The 17,917-nt window shown below is 47.9% G+C and overlaps 1 protein-coding gene across 1 annotated transcript; it reads right to left on the bottom strand.

The window, feature by feature from the left end:
- Window positions 1–2,565: 2,565 nt before the first annotated feature.
- LOC143837322 (sulfotransferase 2B1-like) lies at window positions 2,566–17,064 on the bottom strand. The gene is made up of 7 exons (XM_077336989.1): window positions 16,865–17,064; window positions 15,331–15,473; window positions 12,995–13,203; window positions 10,306–10,432; window positions 6,796–6,890; window positions 5,440–5,620; window positions 2,566–3,358 (listed from the first exon to the last, which is right to left on the bottom strand). Exons 1-7 carry the CDS (start codon window positions 16,912–16,914, stop codon window positions 3,249–3,251), a joined length of 915 nt encoding a protein of 304 aa, XP_077193104.1. The 5' UTR covers window positions 16,915–17,064; the 3' UTR covers window positions 2,566–3,248.
- Window positions 17,065–17,917: the final 853 nt, after the last annotated feature.

Raw genomic sequence — 17,917 nt, forward strand, 5'->3', positions numbered from 1 at the left:
GGGAAAATCAAATGCATCGCTATAGGATGGACGAAACCTGTCTTGGCAGTAGTATATGTGAAAAGGATCTGGGGGTCTTAGTAGACCATACACTGAGCTTGAGTCAGCAGCATGACTCAGTGGCTAAAAAGGCAAATTGGATTTTTGGGCACTACAACTGAAGAAAGATGTGGAGAAACTGGGGAAGATTTAGGTTTTGAAAGCATTGTTACCAAAAGCTGTTTAATTCTAGATATGCTAGTCACAAGGAAGTTCTCGTTAAGCAAATCGAAATAAAGGAGTCTTTACTGAAGCCTTTGTGACCACAAAATAAACTTGGAACTTTGTTATACATTTGCTTCTCACAACCTCCAGGTGGCAACAGGTGATCTCCAGGCAGCAGAGATCAGTTCCCCTGGAGGAAATGGCCACCTCGAAGAAGAATTCCATTCCACCTCTCACCTGGAGGTTGGCAACCCTGTAGCCCTTGTAATAGACCATAGCCCAGTCCTACATTTGGATCACTTGGCCTCATTGATCCATGCAATACAACACCAGCAAAGACTTTCTTTTTCTGATTTTTCTGATTTTTTTTTCTTATTTTCACACTGCAACCTCCGTTTCTACTGAGGGAGGATATCCAAGTAGGCATCTACAAAAAAACCAAAAAACAAAATTCGGCCGAATCCAAAGCACCCTCCCTTCCCTGGGTTTTATCTGAAATTATTTGGCCAAATCCGAAGTGATTTGGAGCCATTAAACTCAATGACAGCATTAAAGTCAAAAGGAAACCTTATCTTTCCATGTATTCTGTGGGCTGAGGAACAGAAGGGGTTGGGATAGAGGCATTAGAATTTGCAGGGTAGCTGCAGAAGACTCTCCTCAGAAGAACCCCTCAAGTTTCAAAAATTATTGGACCAGGGGATCCAATTCTATCAGCACCCAAAGAGGTTGTCCACATCTGTTGTTTCTGAACATCTCCTGAGAAAGCCCGTTCCACTGAGAAACCACTCTAACTGTCAGGAACTTCTTCCGGATGTTTAGATGGAATTTCTTTTGAATTAATTTAATCCCATTCATTCTGGTCTGTCCCTTACAGGGTGTCTGTTTTGGGGAGAGGAGAGGGAAGGCGAATGTAAGCCGCTTTATGAAAAAGCGGCATATAAAAACCAACTCTTCTTCTTCTATGTTAGGATTATATGTAGTTCTTATTTACCCAGATGTATAGATTGTATAGCAATTATTAAGTTTCACTTGTAGGTTAGTTCTATATCAAAACAGCCATGTTTATGTGACCTGGCAACAACACTTTATTTATACAACAATACTTTATTTACTGAGCCTCTTGTGGCGCACAGTGGTAAGGCAGCAGACATGCTGTCTGAAGCTCTGACCATAAGGCTGGGAGTTCAATCCGGCTCAAGGTTGACTCAGCCTTCCATCCTTCCGACGTCGGTAAAATGAGTACTCAGCTTGCTGAGGGGTAAATGGTAATGACTGGGGAAGGCACTGGCAAACCACCCCATATTGAGTCTGCCATGAAAACACTAGAGGGCATCACCCCAAGGGTCAGACATGACCCAGTGCTTGCACAGGAGATAACTTTACCTTTACTTTACTTTATTTACAATCATTCTGACCAGTACAATAAATGCTGGGATATAATCTGATCTAGCAAACTCTGCTTGTTTCTGAATGTATCAGCTGTATCTTGTATCATCTGGGTTGATGAAGCCATGGAACATGGAGTATAAGACCTGAACACGAACTACTCAAGATGGTGACCAGGCACAATGGAGGCTTCCTCGGGAGGTGGTGGGTTCTCCATGTTTGGAAATGTTTAAACAGAGGCTGGATAGCCATCTGATGGAGAGGCTGATTCTATGAAAGTTAAGGAGATGGCAGGTTACAGTGGATGAGCGAGAGGGTTGTGAGTGTCCTGCATAGTGCAGGGGGTTGGACTGGATGACCCAGGAAATCCCTTCCAACTCTATTATTCAATTATTTTAGGGTCCAGAGTCCTGTAGTGTAGAAGAGGAGATGTTAGCAGCAGCATCTTTCCCCAATGCATATCCTAGACAAGCAGGACAACTTGAGGGCTCACCTTGGTCAACACCACAGGAACCCCTTTCTTCTTTATATGGAGCTCAGACCATATTGATTCAAACAATCATTTACTCAGGTTGGAGAGCAGCAGAGTAGACCCTGATGTCTCAGAGCATGTTGGATATGAACTCCTGGTCATCTGAGAGTTGAGGACATGTTTTGTTGCCTTTGGCACAGACACCACCAATTGAATCCAAGCAGGAGATGGAGCCTCACTGGGACACATCCCAGTAGCCAGCTACTCTCCTCCTCCCCACATCTTGGGGTGTTTTCTATCTTGGTGCTACCAATCAGTTCAGGGAAGGAGATTTAAAGTGGGAAAATGGTGCCGGGGAAGCGTACCAACACCAGAACGCTTTGTGTCTCCATGAGATTGCACCTTCTTCCGTGATGCTGGCTCTAGCTCTGCTGAATAGGCAAAATTGCTGCAGGTTCTTTTCAAGATTTGAGTGACAGGACAATCAACCAGGCACACAGGTGTTGAGGAGTCAACATTTGTTCAAATATGTTTTATTAAAGCACAGGGCATGATCAAGTAAACATTTATTGACAATTATTTACTTCATTTGGATCAGCCATTCTCAAATGGATGCGAAAGCTGGACCCTGAAGAAGGAAGACAGGAGGAGAATAGGTGCTTTCAAATCACGGTGTTGGAGACGAATGCTGCGAATACCATGGGCAGCCAAAGGGAAAAGCAGCATATAAGACCAACTATGTCATTAGAAGGGAAGATATTACGGCTAAAGCTCGCTTACTTTGGACACATCATGAGATCTAACTTGTTAGAAAATGCTTGGCATGGTCAGAGGCAAAAGGAAACATGGTCGCCAAAGGATCCGCTGGCTTGACACGATCAAAGCCAATACAGGGATGACCGGGTTCGATTCTGCACTCCCCCACATGCAGCCAGAGCACTGATAAAGCTGTTCTGACCGAGCAGTAATATCAGGGCTCTCTCAGCCTCACCTCCCTCACAGGGTGTCTGTTGTGGGGAGAGGAAAGGGAAGGCGACTGTAAGCCGCTCTGAGCCTCCTTCGGGTAGAGAAAAGCGGCATATAAGAACCAACTCTTCTTCTTCTTCAGTAATAATTTTAAGGTGGGTCGTCAATGTTGCTCTGTCGGAGAAGACGCGAAACTTGAGGAGGAGGAATCGGGCTTCCTTCAATCCCATGGGAAGGCCATATTCATATCCTGCATCTTCTCCCGATAAACATGGTTAAAATGTTCTTCTTGCTTCGGCGTCAGGTGATTCTTCCAGTCTTCACAGATACCTGAAACAACACAACAGGGATCAGCAATAGGAGGAATTTTTGCATGCGGTGGTGGCAGAAGTGGAGTTTCATAGCCCTCTGCCTCACGGAGAGAGGAAGGGCATGGGACTGTAAACCGCTTTGAGATTCCTTTAGGCAGTAAACAAGCGGAATGGGAAAATCTTCCTCTTCTAATCTATTAGAGGATAGTTACCAACCTTTACATCTGCCTGTAAGGCAGGGAGTATGGTTCTTTGCACCGCAGCCAGAAAAACACACCAAAAGCCTAGAGAGACTTTCCTCTTTCACATGAATAAGCCTAACCTCAAAAGGACTGCAAAGATAAATGTTAGAATTATCCATGTTCCCTAGCACTGCTTTATCATATTATATCGAGTAATAGTTTAAAAAGCAAACCAGCTTTCAGCTTTTTTGTCTCACTGGGTTTAGGAATGAGCAAAAAGTAGTGCATATCTATAGGGGGGAAAATACTAATCTTAGCTTTCTGTAAAACTGTCCTATCAGAATCAGGTGATTCTTATCTCGTTAAGTGCTTGGCTCAAACTAAATATGAAATCACCAATACACGTGCAGATAAGTCGTGTCTATAGGAAACACAACCGACCTAGCAAGGTAAGAAGGTCAATCTCAAGTCTTCACCTCCATTAAAAAGCAATCCATCAAAATTTTCAGAAGCTGCTTCAATTAACCATCTGACATGAAAGTCACTTCAAGCAAACAATGTTCCCTGAGGGCTGGGAAGTACCTGGAAGTCTTGGTGAACTCACAAATGCAGCAAGAAAAGGGCGGGTCAGGAAGTGCATTTACCCACAATTTAACATTGTGCCCCTGGCCAAAAATCTGGGAGTGATCCTGGACACCTTGCTATCTATGGAAGTAGAGGTCACTAAGGTAACCCGCTAGAGATTTTACCAGCTGTGTCAGGCAAGGCTACTGGCGCCCTACCTGTCTTCTGAGCACCTGGCCATGGTGACCCATGCGACCGTCACCTCCAGAATTGACTTCTATAACTCGCTCTACACGGGCCCGCCCTTGTCTCTGACCCAGAAATTGCAGCTGCTCGGGTCCTCACAGGGACATCTTGGAGGGCCCATATCCAGCCTGTGCTGAGGCAGCTCCATTGGTTACCAGTTGCGGCCCTGGATCAGGTTCAAGATTTTGATTCTGACCTTTAAAGCCCTCCGCGGTCTAGGACTCACATATCTGACAGACTGCCTATTGCCCTATGCACTCCCCCCCGAAGGGCTTTACACTCTGCAGATACCAACTTGTTGGTGGTTCCTGGCTCCCGGGAAGCTCGCCTGGCCTCGACCTGGGCTAGGGCCTTTTCGGTCCTGGTCCCAATCTGGTGGAATGAGCTCCCAGAAGAGCTGAGGGCCCTGTAGAGGTGTCTATGTTCTGCAGGGCCTGTAAGATGGAGCTTTTCCACCAGGTCTACCTGGTGGAAGTCAGGGCATGTTGAGGTCAGGGCATGGAAGATCAGATGAGCCCCTCCAGGAGAGATAACCATTGGGCCAGACCTAGTGGTAGATTGCCAGCCTCTGTGGATTCCTCTATGGGGGCATCAAGAGATTGTGCGAGGGCGGTTTTTTTGTGCTGCTGGGGTAAGTAATTTTAATTGGGTATTATAACTGTTGTATTTGATGTGGGGTTTTTATTATGTAACTAGCCACCAGATGGCTTGCCAATAGCAGCGGGAAATAAATCTGATGATGATGATGTAATAGTTGCTGCTCCACCTGGTAGAAGGTAACTAAACTATCCTGGGGCTGGACACCTGCAAAAGACCCCAAGAGGATGAGGAAAGGAAGCAGGCAGGTGTGTGTGTGTGTGTCTGTGTGTGTAGTGGGAGAGATGATCCTGTAGGTATAAGTGTCCCAGACCATAATGATATCCCATTGGCCTATCAAAGTCAATATTCTGTCCTGTGAGTTGCAGCTGCTCCCTGCAGCCTTTTGCCTTAGCTTCCACCTGTGGTTTATTTTGTTACTGGAAATGCTGGGGATTGAACCTGGGACCTTCTATGTGCAAAACTGATGCGCTGCCACTGAGTCACAGCCATAAAGGCTTTCGTCTCTTACCTTTCCTCAACATCTGTCCTTTCTTTTGATCCATAAAGGAGTCTGGAAGCAGAGAGCCATTGGTCATCTTGTTGTCCTTCATCTTCTGGAAGGAGGCGTTTTCCACCACAGAGTCGATTTGCTGCCCAGTCAGCTCCTTCCCAAGGAAGTGGCAGATCCTTTCCACACAGCCTCGCAGGTCCTGGAGACAACCCAAGCAGAGAACCCATGTTGTGAAGAGGAAAGGAATTCAGTCAATGAGAGTCACTGTATGGGCTTTGACCCCTTGCTCACTCACTCACTCTCAAACCTCACCTCCCTCAGAGGAAGCTGCTGGGAGGTTAAAATGGAAGACGGGAGGACCATGGGAGCTCTTGACCTCCACAGAGGAAAGGGGGGATTAATACATATGAGAGGGACCATGGCTGTGCAGATCTATGTCCCCTCTCATGTAATGTGGGCAAGAAACACAGAGAGAGCATGGATGGAGGTCACTGCAATCCATCTTATGAGCTCCATATTGTGTTTTGAAACAGGCAAATGCCATCCTCCCCTGGACTGTTCAAAGTTGGGAGAATGGGGTGGTAGTGGAGTATGCTTAGGTTAGGGTTGCCCATTCTGCCTTAGAAGTTTGGGGAAGGTTGGGAGTCAATGGGGATTTTATTTCATGGAGTCCACTCTCCAAAACTGCCATTCCCTTCAGGGGAACTGATCTCTGTGGTCCTGGACAATTTCTGGAAAACCTTGGGCCTCCCTGGACGATGAGAACTCCAGTTCACTCTTCTCTGTGCAGCAGGGTTGCAATCGGAATGGAAATCCGACGGGAAAGTCAGAACTTCAGCCCTGGCCTGGCTAGCTGGCCATAGATGCCCTCTCTGGAGAACATTTCACCCAAGGCCTTCCTGTCAGTCAGCACAGGACTCACCCACTCCTAGGCAGAAGACTCCTGAGATAGGAAGGGGATTCCACACTCCCAGCTAGAGTCCATGAAGTAGTTATTTTCCATTACTTCACACAAGCATGGAAATGCGGGCCATTTTGATCTTGACAACCATTCTTCTCTAGGGCAAAAGAGCCCTCCATATTAAGCATGCCAACCCCCAGGTGAGTCACAATTACACAGCTCCCCTTTTTCTTGGTAACTCCCCGGTGAGACCTGGAGAAAATGGCTGATGGGTGGGTCGGGGGGGGGGGGGCTCTATGGAATTAAACCCAGCTAAAGTCCCTCTCTTCCCCAAACCCTGCCCTCCTCAGGCCTCACCTCTTCATAAATTCCCCAGCCAAGAACTGGGAAGCCTACTGCTTGTATTCTGTATAGGTAGGAGATAAACAAATGTGAACAAACTTGTCTGAATTCCACAAAGGGAGAAAGTTAACCTGCTTCAGCTCCTCATACGTGATGAAGAAGAAGTTGGGTCTGTCTTTCAGCTTCATCCACCCCTTCACATGGTCAAACCAGGAACCATAGGGCACTGAGGGAGCAAAGCAGAGGCAAATGGAGGAAGGACCAGCTATGAAGGAATATAGTGGTCAGAAGGCAACAACAATCAGTCTCTTTTTTCTGCTCTCAGTCTCTGATGCCATGAGCCATACTGAGCCTGTGGTCTAACCATATTTCATGCAAGTTCAGGCCTTTATTACCTTCCTCTTGGAGGATTCTTGTGAATAAGGACATAATTATAGCAGATTAACTCTTGGGGTATTTTCCCCTTTCCCTCTTATGTTCTGTAGTACGGGTTCTGTTTCACCAGAAGCTGGGGTTTTCCTGATCAATGGATAAGAGTCCCCCTGAAGGAATTGGGTAGACCTTTTTAACATTATGCCCCCACAAAAAACCTTGGCCTCTCCAGACTCTACACCACGCCCGGTAAAAAAAAAAAAAAGTAGTGACAGCTTGACTCTCACAGGTATGTGGAACACATACCTATTCTGGGGCTTCTTTGTCCTGGTCCCTTCCCTCCCTCTGACGGAAACTCACACACTCACACGCATGTTCACCACGACTCTTTCCCCCACTTCCCCCTCCCCTCTCCCTCCTTCCCTCTTGGTTTCCCAACCTCCTCCCCCTCCCCCCCTCTCACACACAAATACACACACGGAGCGTCCTGCATAGTGCAGGAGGTTGGACTAGATGACCCATGAGGTACCAACTCTATGATTCTATGGAGTGACTCCTTCTCTCTCCCCCCTCTCATTACTTCTCCCTCCTTAGCTCTTGTGGCAGGAAGGCTGCCCTCTTCTGCGGAGTCCTTCAGGCCTCTGCTGTCCCTTCCACTGCTAGATCTGCCACTGCCACCATGGCCTGGGCCTCTGCCACCACTGCCGTGACCATGCAGCTGTGGCCCCAGCCCTGGCCACCTCTGACTCATCCACCCTGGCCACTTCTCCTCCACCTCCTCCCTGCCTCTTCTGGCATACTCCCTGGGGCAGGACCACGGATATCAGGTCTGAACCCATTTCCATCCCAGGAAGCTTGCCAGAAGATGTTACACATCAAAACCACTATGGAATTTGGCAACCTGGAGTCATAAACTCTTGCAAACTCATGTTGTAGCACTGCCAACCACAACCTGAAGCTGGGATTCTCCCAAAATTACAACTGGTGACTGTGATCAATATCCCTGAAGAAAATGGCAGCTTCAGAGGCAGAGTCGCAAACTCTGAAGATCTCCCAGAATTACAGATAGACATCTGGAGAAAAAGTCTGCTTCGGAGGGCTGCCTCTATGCTATTCTACCCCAGAGAGGACCCTCCCCTCCTTAAGCTCCACCTTCACAGCTCCAGACATTTTCCAACCCAGAGTTGGCCACTGTAGGCTCACAGAATGCTAGCAAGGATCAAACAAGCATGTTCATGAGTTCCTTGGAGAAAAAGTGGGGCCACATCCTAACCTCGGCGCCGCAGGCGCTGCGGACTAAGTAAAGCTGTAAGGGCTTGGGGGGAGGAGTTAGGGTGGGCTCTGTCCAGGATGAGGAAGGGTGCCGATAGGCCCCTTCCCCTGGACTGACAAGCCAAGGGCCCAATTGGGAGGCGCTTTGCGCCTCCCAATTGGCCCCTCCGCTTGTCAGTCCACCCCCAAGCTGCCAATTAGCAGCTGCGCGCAGCGCGGCTGCTGATTGGCTGCTTGCCCACCCAACAACCAATTGGGAGGTGCAAAGCGCCTCCCAACCCGCCCCATCCCCCACCAGAGCTTTCCTTTGCTCCACGGCGGCCATTACTTTGCTGGCCGCCGAGAGTGAAAGTAGCCTCCCCCACCCCAACAACGGCTCCCCAGACCCTGGGGAGCCCGCTGGCCGGCTCGCTGAGCCGCCCAGCACCCTCCACAGGGCCTGGGGAGTGTTTCCCGACCTCACACGCCGCCTAGAAACGCTCCCCAAGCCCCGGGGAAGGCGATCCACGGCTCCTGGAGCCGCGGATCGCCTTCCCCGGGCCTTGGGGAGCGTTTTGAAACATCCCGCGCTGCCTTAAAATGCTGCCCAAGCCCCGGGGAAGGCGTTCCGCAGCTCCCAGAGCCGCGGAGTGCCTTCCCCCAGGACTTGGCTAGCATTTTAAAACATCCCATGCCGCCTGGAAACAGCGTTCTCTGGGGCTAGGGCCCGCTATATTTTTGTTACAGCAGGCTCTACTACTAGTCTGACATAAATGGGTCCCCAACTTTCCTGAGCTTGCCCGGCTGGCTGTTTTGGGATTTTGAAACAGAGTGGAGGGCACCACTACAAGAAGAAGAAGAAGAGGAGGAGGAGGAAGAGGGAGAAGGGAGAAGGAGGGGGAAGAAGATTACAGGCTTACAGTCACCTTCCCTTTCCTCTCCCCACAACAGACACCCTGTGAGGGAGGGGAGGCTGAGAGAGCCCTGATACTGCTGAAGAAGAGTTGGTTCTTATATGTCGCTTTTCTCTACCCAAAGGAGTCGGAAGCGGTTTCCAATTGCTTTCCCTTTCCTCTTCCCACAACAGACACCCTGTGAGGGAGGTGAGGCTGAGAGAGCCCTGATATTACTGCTCGGTCAGAACAGCTTTCTCAGTGCTGTGGTGAGCCCAAGGTCACCCAGCTGGCTGCATGTGGAGGGAGAGTGGGGAATCAAACCCGGCTCCCTGGATTAGAAGTCTGTGCTCTGAACAACTACACCAAGCTGGCTCCACTGTAGAAAAAGTCCAGGGTCCATACATCAGAAGGATGTGGAATATAAAGAAAGAAGAAAAAGAAGGCACAACACAAACAAAGACAAGGTGGCCACCAACGGTGGAAAGGAAAGGCCGGGACCCCGCCAGGCAGGGGTGCAAACGCGCATGTGTGCAGTCTGCGCATGCGCGTTTGTGCCGCCGCCATGCCGGCGGCCGCGGCTCCCTCTCCCGGCCCCTCCAGGCCACCAGCAAATCGGCCGCCAAAGCGGCCGATTAGCTTGCGGCTTGGCAAGCTTCTCTCCCCCCTCTCCCGAAACAAGAAGCTTGCCGGCCGCGAGCTAATCGGCCGCTTTGGCGGCTGATTTGCTCACGGCCTGGTGAGCTTCTCGCTTCGGGGGGGGGGGCGGGAAGAGGGAGCTGCGGCCCGGCGCCAAGGCCTTTGCGGCCCGGCACCGTGCCGCAGCCCACGGGTTGGGGACCACTGCATTAGCCCACATCACTTCAAAGCTAGTCCTTACATACAGGATCCTGCTGAGGAGGATGCAAATAAAAAGCCCCCCTTTATTTGTACATAGGCAGTAACATTTCCAGCTGACAGCTGGCAACCAATGGGCGAGGCATGTGAACAGGGAGAAATGGCACCATGTACTTCTGGTGAACCACATCTCCAGTTGCACGTAGGATAGCACACTGTTTCTGCGTAGAGCGAATGCCCTGCTGTAAACATAATTGAGAAAGTCGTCTGATTTGCCTGCTTCCTTACCATTTCCACTCAAGAATGTCTCCAAATATTCTTCCAACGTTCCAGGGTCCTCCATTATTTTTATCGCCTTGGTGAGGAGGTATAGCGAGACGACCACATCTTTGGGATTGCGGGCGACGTAGATCACCTGTGGGGCAGCTGATGGAGTCATGTACAGAAGACATCTCCTTTCCCCCACCATTTCAAAGCTCATGCAAAGATTCCTCAGAGCAACTAGCTGCTAGGCTATGGTGCTTTTGTGTAATAACGCAAACATTCTTGCAATACAGTTTTCTTTATTCATTTACCCAGCCCAGCTGTCTTCTCATATTTTCCCATTAAAGAGTTCTACAAGAACCTTCTGAGGAAGAGTCCTGCCAAATTCTCTTGAAATTTCTGTCCCTGCCCGATGACACTCAACACTGTGTTGGGGGATAGCTATGATGGACAGAAAGCTATGGCAAATCTAGACAGCATCCTGAAAAGCAGAGACATCACCCCATCAACGAAAGTGCATCCAGTCAAGGCTGTGGTCTTTCCAGTTGCAATGTATGGCCGAGTGTCAAAGAATTGAGGCTTTTGAACTCTGATGCTGGAGAAGACTCTTGTGAGTCCCTTGGACAGCAAGGCGAACAAACCGGTCAGTCCTAGAGGAGATCAGCCCTGACTGCTCTTTAGAAGGCTAGATCCTGAAGATGAAACTCAGATATTTTGGCCACCTCATGAGAAGGAAGGACTCCCCGGGGAAGAGCCTAATGCTGGGAGCGATCGAGGGCAAAAGAAGAAGGGGACGACAGAGAATGAGGTGGCTGGAGGGAGTCACTGAAGCAGTCGGTGCAAAATTACATGGACTCCGGGGAATGGTAGAGGACAGGAAGGCCTGGAGGATCATTGTCCATGGGGTTGCGATGGGTCGAAAACATCTTCACACCTAACAACAACAACATGATGGGAGTAGGGGGTGAACTTTTCACTTTTGCTATGCTATGAAATGTGAAGATTCCTAAGTACCCATTCAATGGTTAAAACACCATATGTGATAATGCAAGGGTCTGTAATATCCTGTAATGGTTTTTTTTTTCTTTTCTTCTCTGTAACTTGGCTTTTGGAATTATTTCTTAATCCAAATGGCCTTGCTTGTGAGACGGATGTACTTGACTGTCTCTTGAAATACTGCCAGTATGGCCTATGTTGATATGTTAAGCTGCACTATTTTCAAGGCCAGTGGAAGTAACTGGAATTGTTTATGTTAAACCATTGGAGTCGGGTGGAGGGCTGGGAGGAACAGAAAATTGCCTTTTGGGGGCCTTTCTGGTGACTTTGCAAAATGGCAAAGGGTGGTCTGGGGAGATGTGCAGAGGGTGGAGACCTTAGGTTATTAGTTTGGCCCATAAGGACATCACCTTTACCCACCTCCAGTGAGAAGTTATATAATTTAATTTATCTCTATTGTTCGCCATGCAGGCTCTTTTGGGATCATCCCACCTGTGTCATTTCTGTTCTTTTGCAGTAGAATAAAAGTCATAAAAAGGTTTTCCAGTCTAGTGGTCAATCTGTTTGGGTATTGCACACTAGGCAAACAATCCTAAAAGGCCCAGACAGGCCCTGGGCCATCAACTAGAGATGAAGCCAAATGGCTGGAGACATAAAGCCCTCCTGGCTCAAATTTATTCACACCAAACCAAGTTTGTTGCCTCCTTAGTCAATAACTCCCCTCCCCAACTTTTCCAGACTTTTTAAAAACAATTATTTATTCATCAACATATTTATACCATGCTTTGCCTTCTAGTTCAAGGCAGCTTACAACTGGGTTAAAAGGAATAACTGGGCTAAAATGAATTTCAAGAGTGGAAAATGTGAAGTTCTGCATTTAGGAAAAATCAGATGCTTTATTAAAAGATACGGGAGGCCCATCTTGGTAGTAGTATGTGCAAAAAGGAAATAGGGGTCTTAGTAGCTCATACACTGAACATGAGTCCGCAGTGTGACTCAGTGGCTAAAAAGGCAAATGGGATTTTGGGCTATATCAAAAGAAGTATAGTGTCCAGATTAGGCAAAGTGATGGTACTGCTTTACTCTGGTCTGGTTAGACCTCACTTAGAATACTGTGTTCAGTTTTGGGCACCAGATTTGAAGAAGGATGTAGACAAACGGGGGCATGTCCAGAGGAAGGCAACAAAAATGGTGAGGGGTTTAGAGATCAAGATGTACGAGGAAAGGTTGAGGGAGCTTGGTCTGTTTAGCTTGGAGATAAGACGACAAAGAGGGGATGTGACAGCCATCTTCAAGTACTTGAAGGGCTCTCACATAGAGGATGGAGCAGAGTAGTTTTCTGTTGCCCCAAAGGGTTGGACCTGCATTGAACCTGCATGTGAAGCAGAAACTTTGGCACTGTGCCACCAGCCCCATCCCATGTTCATCCAACTCAGGAGGCTTCCAGAACAATGCAAAGTGGTGTTACTCTAAAGGAGAGCTCTTCACCTTGCATTCCCACCAGTGCAAGATGTGATGGAAAGTGCTGGGCATTGTGCAAGGTCTTGAGCAGGCACCCCTGTACGATATCTGTTTATGTTTCCACGTGCAGATCGCTGGATCCAAGCCTATGAACATGCACCATTCCTTGGATTTGTGCAGTTTCAGTGGGTTTTTCCAGATCTGTCTGATTCACACCTCCTGAACCCTGCCTTTGTACAAATGGCTGCTTTCTTACCTTGGCCTTGGAACGAAGGAAGGACTTGGGGAACAGTTGGACGGGCAGGTGGGTGACCAGGAGCCGGGGGGGAGGATATTTCAAGGCGTTTCTCAGGCCAGGACTAGGCTCAATCCAGGGTGACCGCTCTGACAAGTCTGCAGTACGTACCCATGTGGGGTCCCCGTCTCGTCGGATTAAGGCCAGCGTCTCCACCATCCAGTGGGTACCTAGGAGCAAGGAAGGAGTATGTTTCTTCTTTGGCTTTCTTTGTTCCATAACCAATACCGCAAAAGGGTCTGCACATCTGCAGGCCGATGTGGACATGGAAGAACCGGGCCTGGAAGGCCTGGCACTTCCCCATCCTCCAGAGGCCCTGAAGGGACAGATATGATACGATAACATTTATTGTATATAGCCAAAGGCCATTACAAAACAATTAAAACAACATGGTACAAATACGAATAAAACAATGTTTCTCCAATATCGCGTACATAAAATTGTAACCTTAGGCTGCTTTGTTACAATAAGAGGGGGGGGGGGGAATGGTGTATCAAGGTAGAGACTTCTGTAAAAATGCTTTGGCTCGGATCTTCCTGGCAGACAGAGCGAAAAGTGCCACCCTATATGAGATATAGGGGTCGACATCTGATAACAGATAGGCGACTTTGTCAAAATCAGAAATAGGGTGTGAGTTCGGTAATAACTTGGCAAGGAATTTGCCCCTGGGTTTGGCATACAGGGGACAAGCCAAAACATAGTGGGGCAGGTCCTCCACAGACGGATTTCCACATATACGCAGGCATTGGGCTGTGGGTTTTAGGAGATATCGCCCAGAGAGCATGGCTAATGGCATCATTTCAAACAACCTCAAAGGACAGAAAATGCCCAACTCAGCTTTGTGGTGCCATGTGGCCGAATGGGTCATTTTATGCAGGAAGGTGGGATAGCATTGTCATGCCATCCTACCTTCCTGTAACCCCATCTGCCGTTCCCCCATGCGGGACCAGGTCCAGGACCCCAGGGACCAGGACTCCACTAAAAGGTTCCCCGTGGGAACACGGAACACTGGTGGCAGCCAGAGTGACATCGCTTGTGCAGAATCGGCCATGGTGAAGAGACCAAATGCATTCAAGAATTCACTTTTCTTGGAGTGCAAGCTGATGAGAGTGGCGATTGCAGTATGGAAATAGAATTTTGAATTGCTTTGGGTCGCTCAGCAATGACGAGCTTGAGCTGAACATGGAAAAGTACAGGCATCAGCCTGACTACCAAATGTAGATTAGTTTGATCTAATCTTTCCAATAGCCACTTATGGCTGTGGAAGTTGGATGATAAAAAACTGGACAAGAGGAGTATCAATTCGTTTGAACTCTGATATTGGAGAAGGCTTCTGCAGTTCCATAGACACCAAAAGTCACCAACAAGGAAATACTACAGCACATAAAGCCTGACCTATCACTGGTAGGAAGAGCCTCTTGTGGCACAGAGTGGTAAGGCAGCTATCTGAAAGCTTTGCCCATGAGGCTGGGAGTTCGATCCCAGCAGCCGGCTCAAGGTTGACTCAGCCTTTCATCCTTCCGAGGTCGGTAAAATGAGTACCCAGCTTACTGGGGGGTAAACGGTAATGACTGGGGAAGGTACTGGCAAGGCCCCCCTGTATTGAGTCTGCCATGAAAACACTGGAGGGCATCACCCCAAGGGTCAGACATGACTCAGTGCTTGCACAGGGGATACCTTTACCTTTATCACTGGTAGGCAAAATCATGAAACTCCGGCTCACTTACTTTGGCTATATCATGCGATCCAACTCAATGGAGAAAGCAATTAGGCTAAAATGGGTCAGTGGGAAAAGGAAACCAGGCCAATAAAGGACACAGTAGTTAAATACAATCAAAATGGACACCAGAACAGGTAGGACAAAGGAATCCGCTGTATCAGGTAGGTGGCTAACCCCTTCAGTGACCCTCCGCATCAGGAAGGATTGGTGCATTTAGTGTCTGTTTCTGATGAAATCATCCTTCCAGTTGTTTTTCCCCATTCTTGGTTGCTGGTACATCAGACTCCCATTAATTTGGGTCTAACACACATAAAGCAACCATTCAGGTCAAAATGCAAACATGGCAAGCACCTGAAAAACTCCCTGTTCATTATGTCAACGCCTGAGGTTTCCCCAGTAAGCCAGTTGTTAAAGACTGGCTCCCCTGTTAGCAGAGTCTCCACACTATGTTAACTGTCACGTTTAAGTAGTCATGTTTCTTCCCACATTTGGCCGGGATATTTTTCAAATTCCACTTCCTGCCTTTGTATGCGTAGCACTACCTGCAGTGTCTATTTGCATTCATGTTTTTTCCTACCTGACCTGGGGTAAGTGACAGTAACAATATCATCATCGAGCAGTTGAAATTCATTTTCCACATAGCTAAGATTTTCCTCTGAATAATTGACCTTAGGGAAAAGGATTCCCTTATGGCTAAAATATTTTGAAGACATCGGAAATCTGCAGAGAGAAAGAAGAAGAAGAGTTGGTTCTTAAAAGTCACTTTTCTCTACCCAAAGGCTTCTAATTGCCTTCCCTTTCGTCTCCCCACAACAGACACCCTGTGAGGTAGGTGAGGCTGAGAGAGCCCTGATATCACTGCTCAGAACAGAAGAATAGTTGGTTCTTATAGGCCACTTTTTGACATATAAGAACCAAAGGCTTATATTTGTCTTCCCTTTTGTCTCCCCACCATAGACACCCTGTGAGGTACGTGCTCAGGAGCCCTGATATTACTGCTGAGTCAGAACAGAAGAAGAGTTCGTTCATCTTATATTTTGATTTAAAAGAAAAGAAAATGATGAATGTTGTGTATATAGAAATTTTCAGCTCTGTCTCACAGGATTTGAATACAAAGGCCTATTCCAAGTACATGATATAGCTGAGGACTTTAATGTAAGTGATGGAACAATCAACACAAATTTAGCGGAAGCCTGAGCGTATAATATGTGCAATCAGGTATGACATAAAATTCTGGGACACTACTGTCATGCATTTATTCAAACTATGATGAGAAATCAGCTGGTTGAAGGTTTTGATTTTGTGATATGTACTGATAACACCAAGTGTGAATCCTGCTTAATCACAAAAGAAGTAAGAAAGTGAAGGGAGAACTACTGAACTGCTTAAGCTAAGGGGTAGTCAAACTGCGGCCCTCCAGATGTCCATGGACTACAATTCCCATGAGCCCCTGCCAGCATTCACTCCCTCTTCAAAGCAAAGTATGTGCTGTCTTGCATTGACTGCTTTGGAGGAAGAGTGTTTGCACTTGAAAGCTCACACCTCGAATAAACCTTTGTTGGTCTTAAAGGTGCTCTTGGACTCTATTTTTTGTTGTGCGACTTCAGACCAACATGGCTACCCACTTGAATCTCTGCTTTGGACCTGGCATTTCCAGGAATATTCCATCGAAGCTGAAAAACAGCAAGATTGTTGATCTCCTAAAGCAGGGGTAGTCAACCTGTGGTCCTCCAGATGTTCATGTATTACAATTCCCATGAGCCCCTGCCAGCGTTTGCTGGCAGGGGCTCATGGGAATTGTAGTCCATGAGCATCTGGAGGACCACAGGTTGACTACCCCTGTCCTAAAGGAATCAGATCTGTCCCGTTCAAGAACAAAAAAAGGCGTTTGCAAGCTGAAACTCGCGCTAGATGGGAGTTTTATGTTCTGAATAAGAAAAAAAAAAGGGGGGGGGGGTTGGAGGAAGAGAAGTAGGTTATATCCCAAGAAGACTGTCTTGCCTCCCTGTCTTGCCTCTCTGTGCAATCGTCTTTGCTTGTTCGCTCTACACAGGCTCTAGAACCTTCCTCCCCCCAGCCACAAACAAATCGACAGCCTTCTCAGAACAAACCTGTCCTGCTCCACAGCTGACTGATGCGCCACAATGTCTTCTGCCATCATTGTAAACAGTGTGGGGAAGTCTCCAGAGCCACTGAACGAGAGGGGTTTATCCCACCCTTATCATTGTCATCCCTTCAGCTGGACAAGCCCGCTAGGTTCAACAACTCTTTTTTTCTCTCTTGCGTGTAGCCAGGATCTTTCTTTTATGCCCCTTCTGCCCTACCCCCTTTTTGCTGTGCTCTGCCCTACTCTTTTTCATCATTTGGGTAAAGTATAACAAATTAAAACAGACTTTGAGCTGCTACATTAAATGCATGAGTTCCCTTCTTTGATCTTCACCTTGTTAAATATTAACTGGACTAGGGACAAAGCTCGTTGTGTCCAGGATTACGATGGCAAGATCATGTTCCGTGAGGATGTGCTGTGGTACCTCCATCATCTCTCTGGGGGAAGGCTAGAAATTGTGTCACGCTCCCCATCCTCCACATGCAGGAGCCAGTCGCTGAAGGCAGCCTCACTGGCACGGACAGTCCCAAGATGGTGAAATGCTGCCAGAGAGGGTGCCACTTTATGGTGGCTTCAATCATGGTAGTCTTGCTGCCATGCTTGACAACAGGGAGTGTCTCTTGGAAGTCAGGATGGTGAACTTCCTGCCAAAAGGGCTGTCAGACAACATGATTTCTTGAAGGATGCCGTCTATGGCTGTCAGGGTCATTTGCAGTGCCAAAGTGGCTTCATCCCAGCACCTATCATTCTGGCATCTGCCAAGTTCTCTGTGATGATAGAGGTTGATGTCTCAGTCAATGGGGGCAGCAATTTGAATTGACCGAAGTAAGTTTCACCACCCTTGAAGAGGTTCGCCACAATCCCCGTAGAAGCAACTGGTAATGCCATGCAACCGTCACCCCGGAAGGTGTTAAGTAAAGTTGTATAGAAGTAAGTTCCTGATGATTTGGAGGCAGATTCTGAGGAAGGGAGCTCAGCGTCCATGTGATGCTGTGGATTACACCCTCCAAATCCAAGGAGATCTCCAGTCTGAGTAGACAAGGCTGACTTTGATAGA

The sequence above is a fragment of the Paroedura picta genome, chromosome 5 (genome assembly GCF_049243985.1).
Source record: "Paroedura picta isolate Pp20150507F chromosome 5, Ppicta_v3.0, whole genome shotgun sequence".
In the NCBI taxonomy this organism is placed as follows: domain Eukaryota; kingdom Metazoa; phylum Chordata; class Lepidosauria; order Squamata; family Gekkonidae; genus Paroedura; species Paroedura picta.

What these genes read in the sequence shown, in the direction of transcription:
- LOC143837322 (XM_077336989.1), bottom strand. Translation starts at nt 16,914, where the DNA reads ATGATGGCAGAAGACATTGTGGCGCATCAGTCAGCTGTGGAGCAGGAC. An exon ending in TCAGCTGTGGAGCAGGACAG is followed by an intron (nt 15,474 to 16,864) that starts GTTTGTTCTGAG and finishes TTCTCTCTGCAG; the next exon opens with ATTTCCGATGTCTTCAAAAT. An exon ending in TGTCACTTACCCCAGGTCAG is followed by an intron (nt 13,204 to 15,330) that starts GTAGGAAAAAAC and finishes CCTTGCTCCTAG; the next exon opens with GTACCCACTGGATGGTGGAG.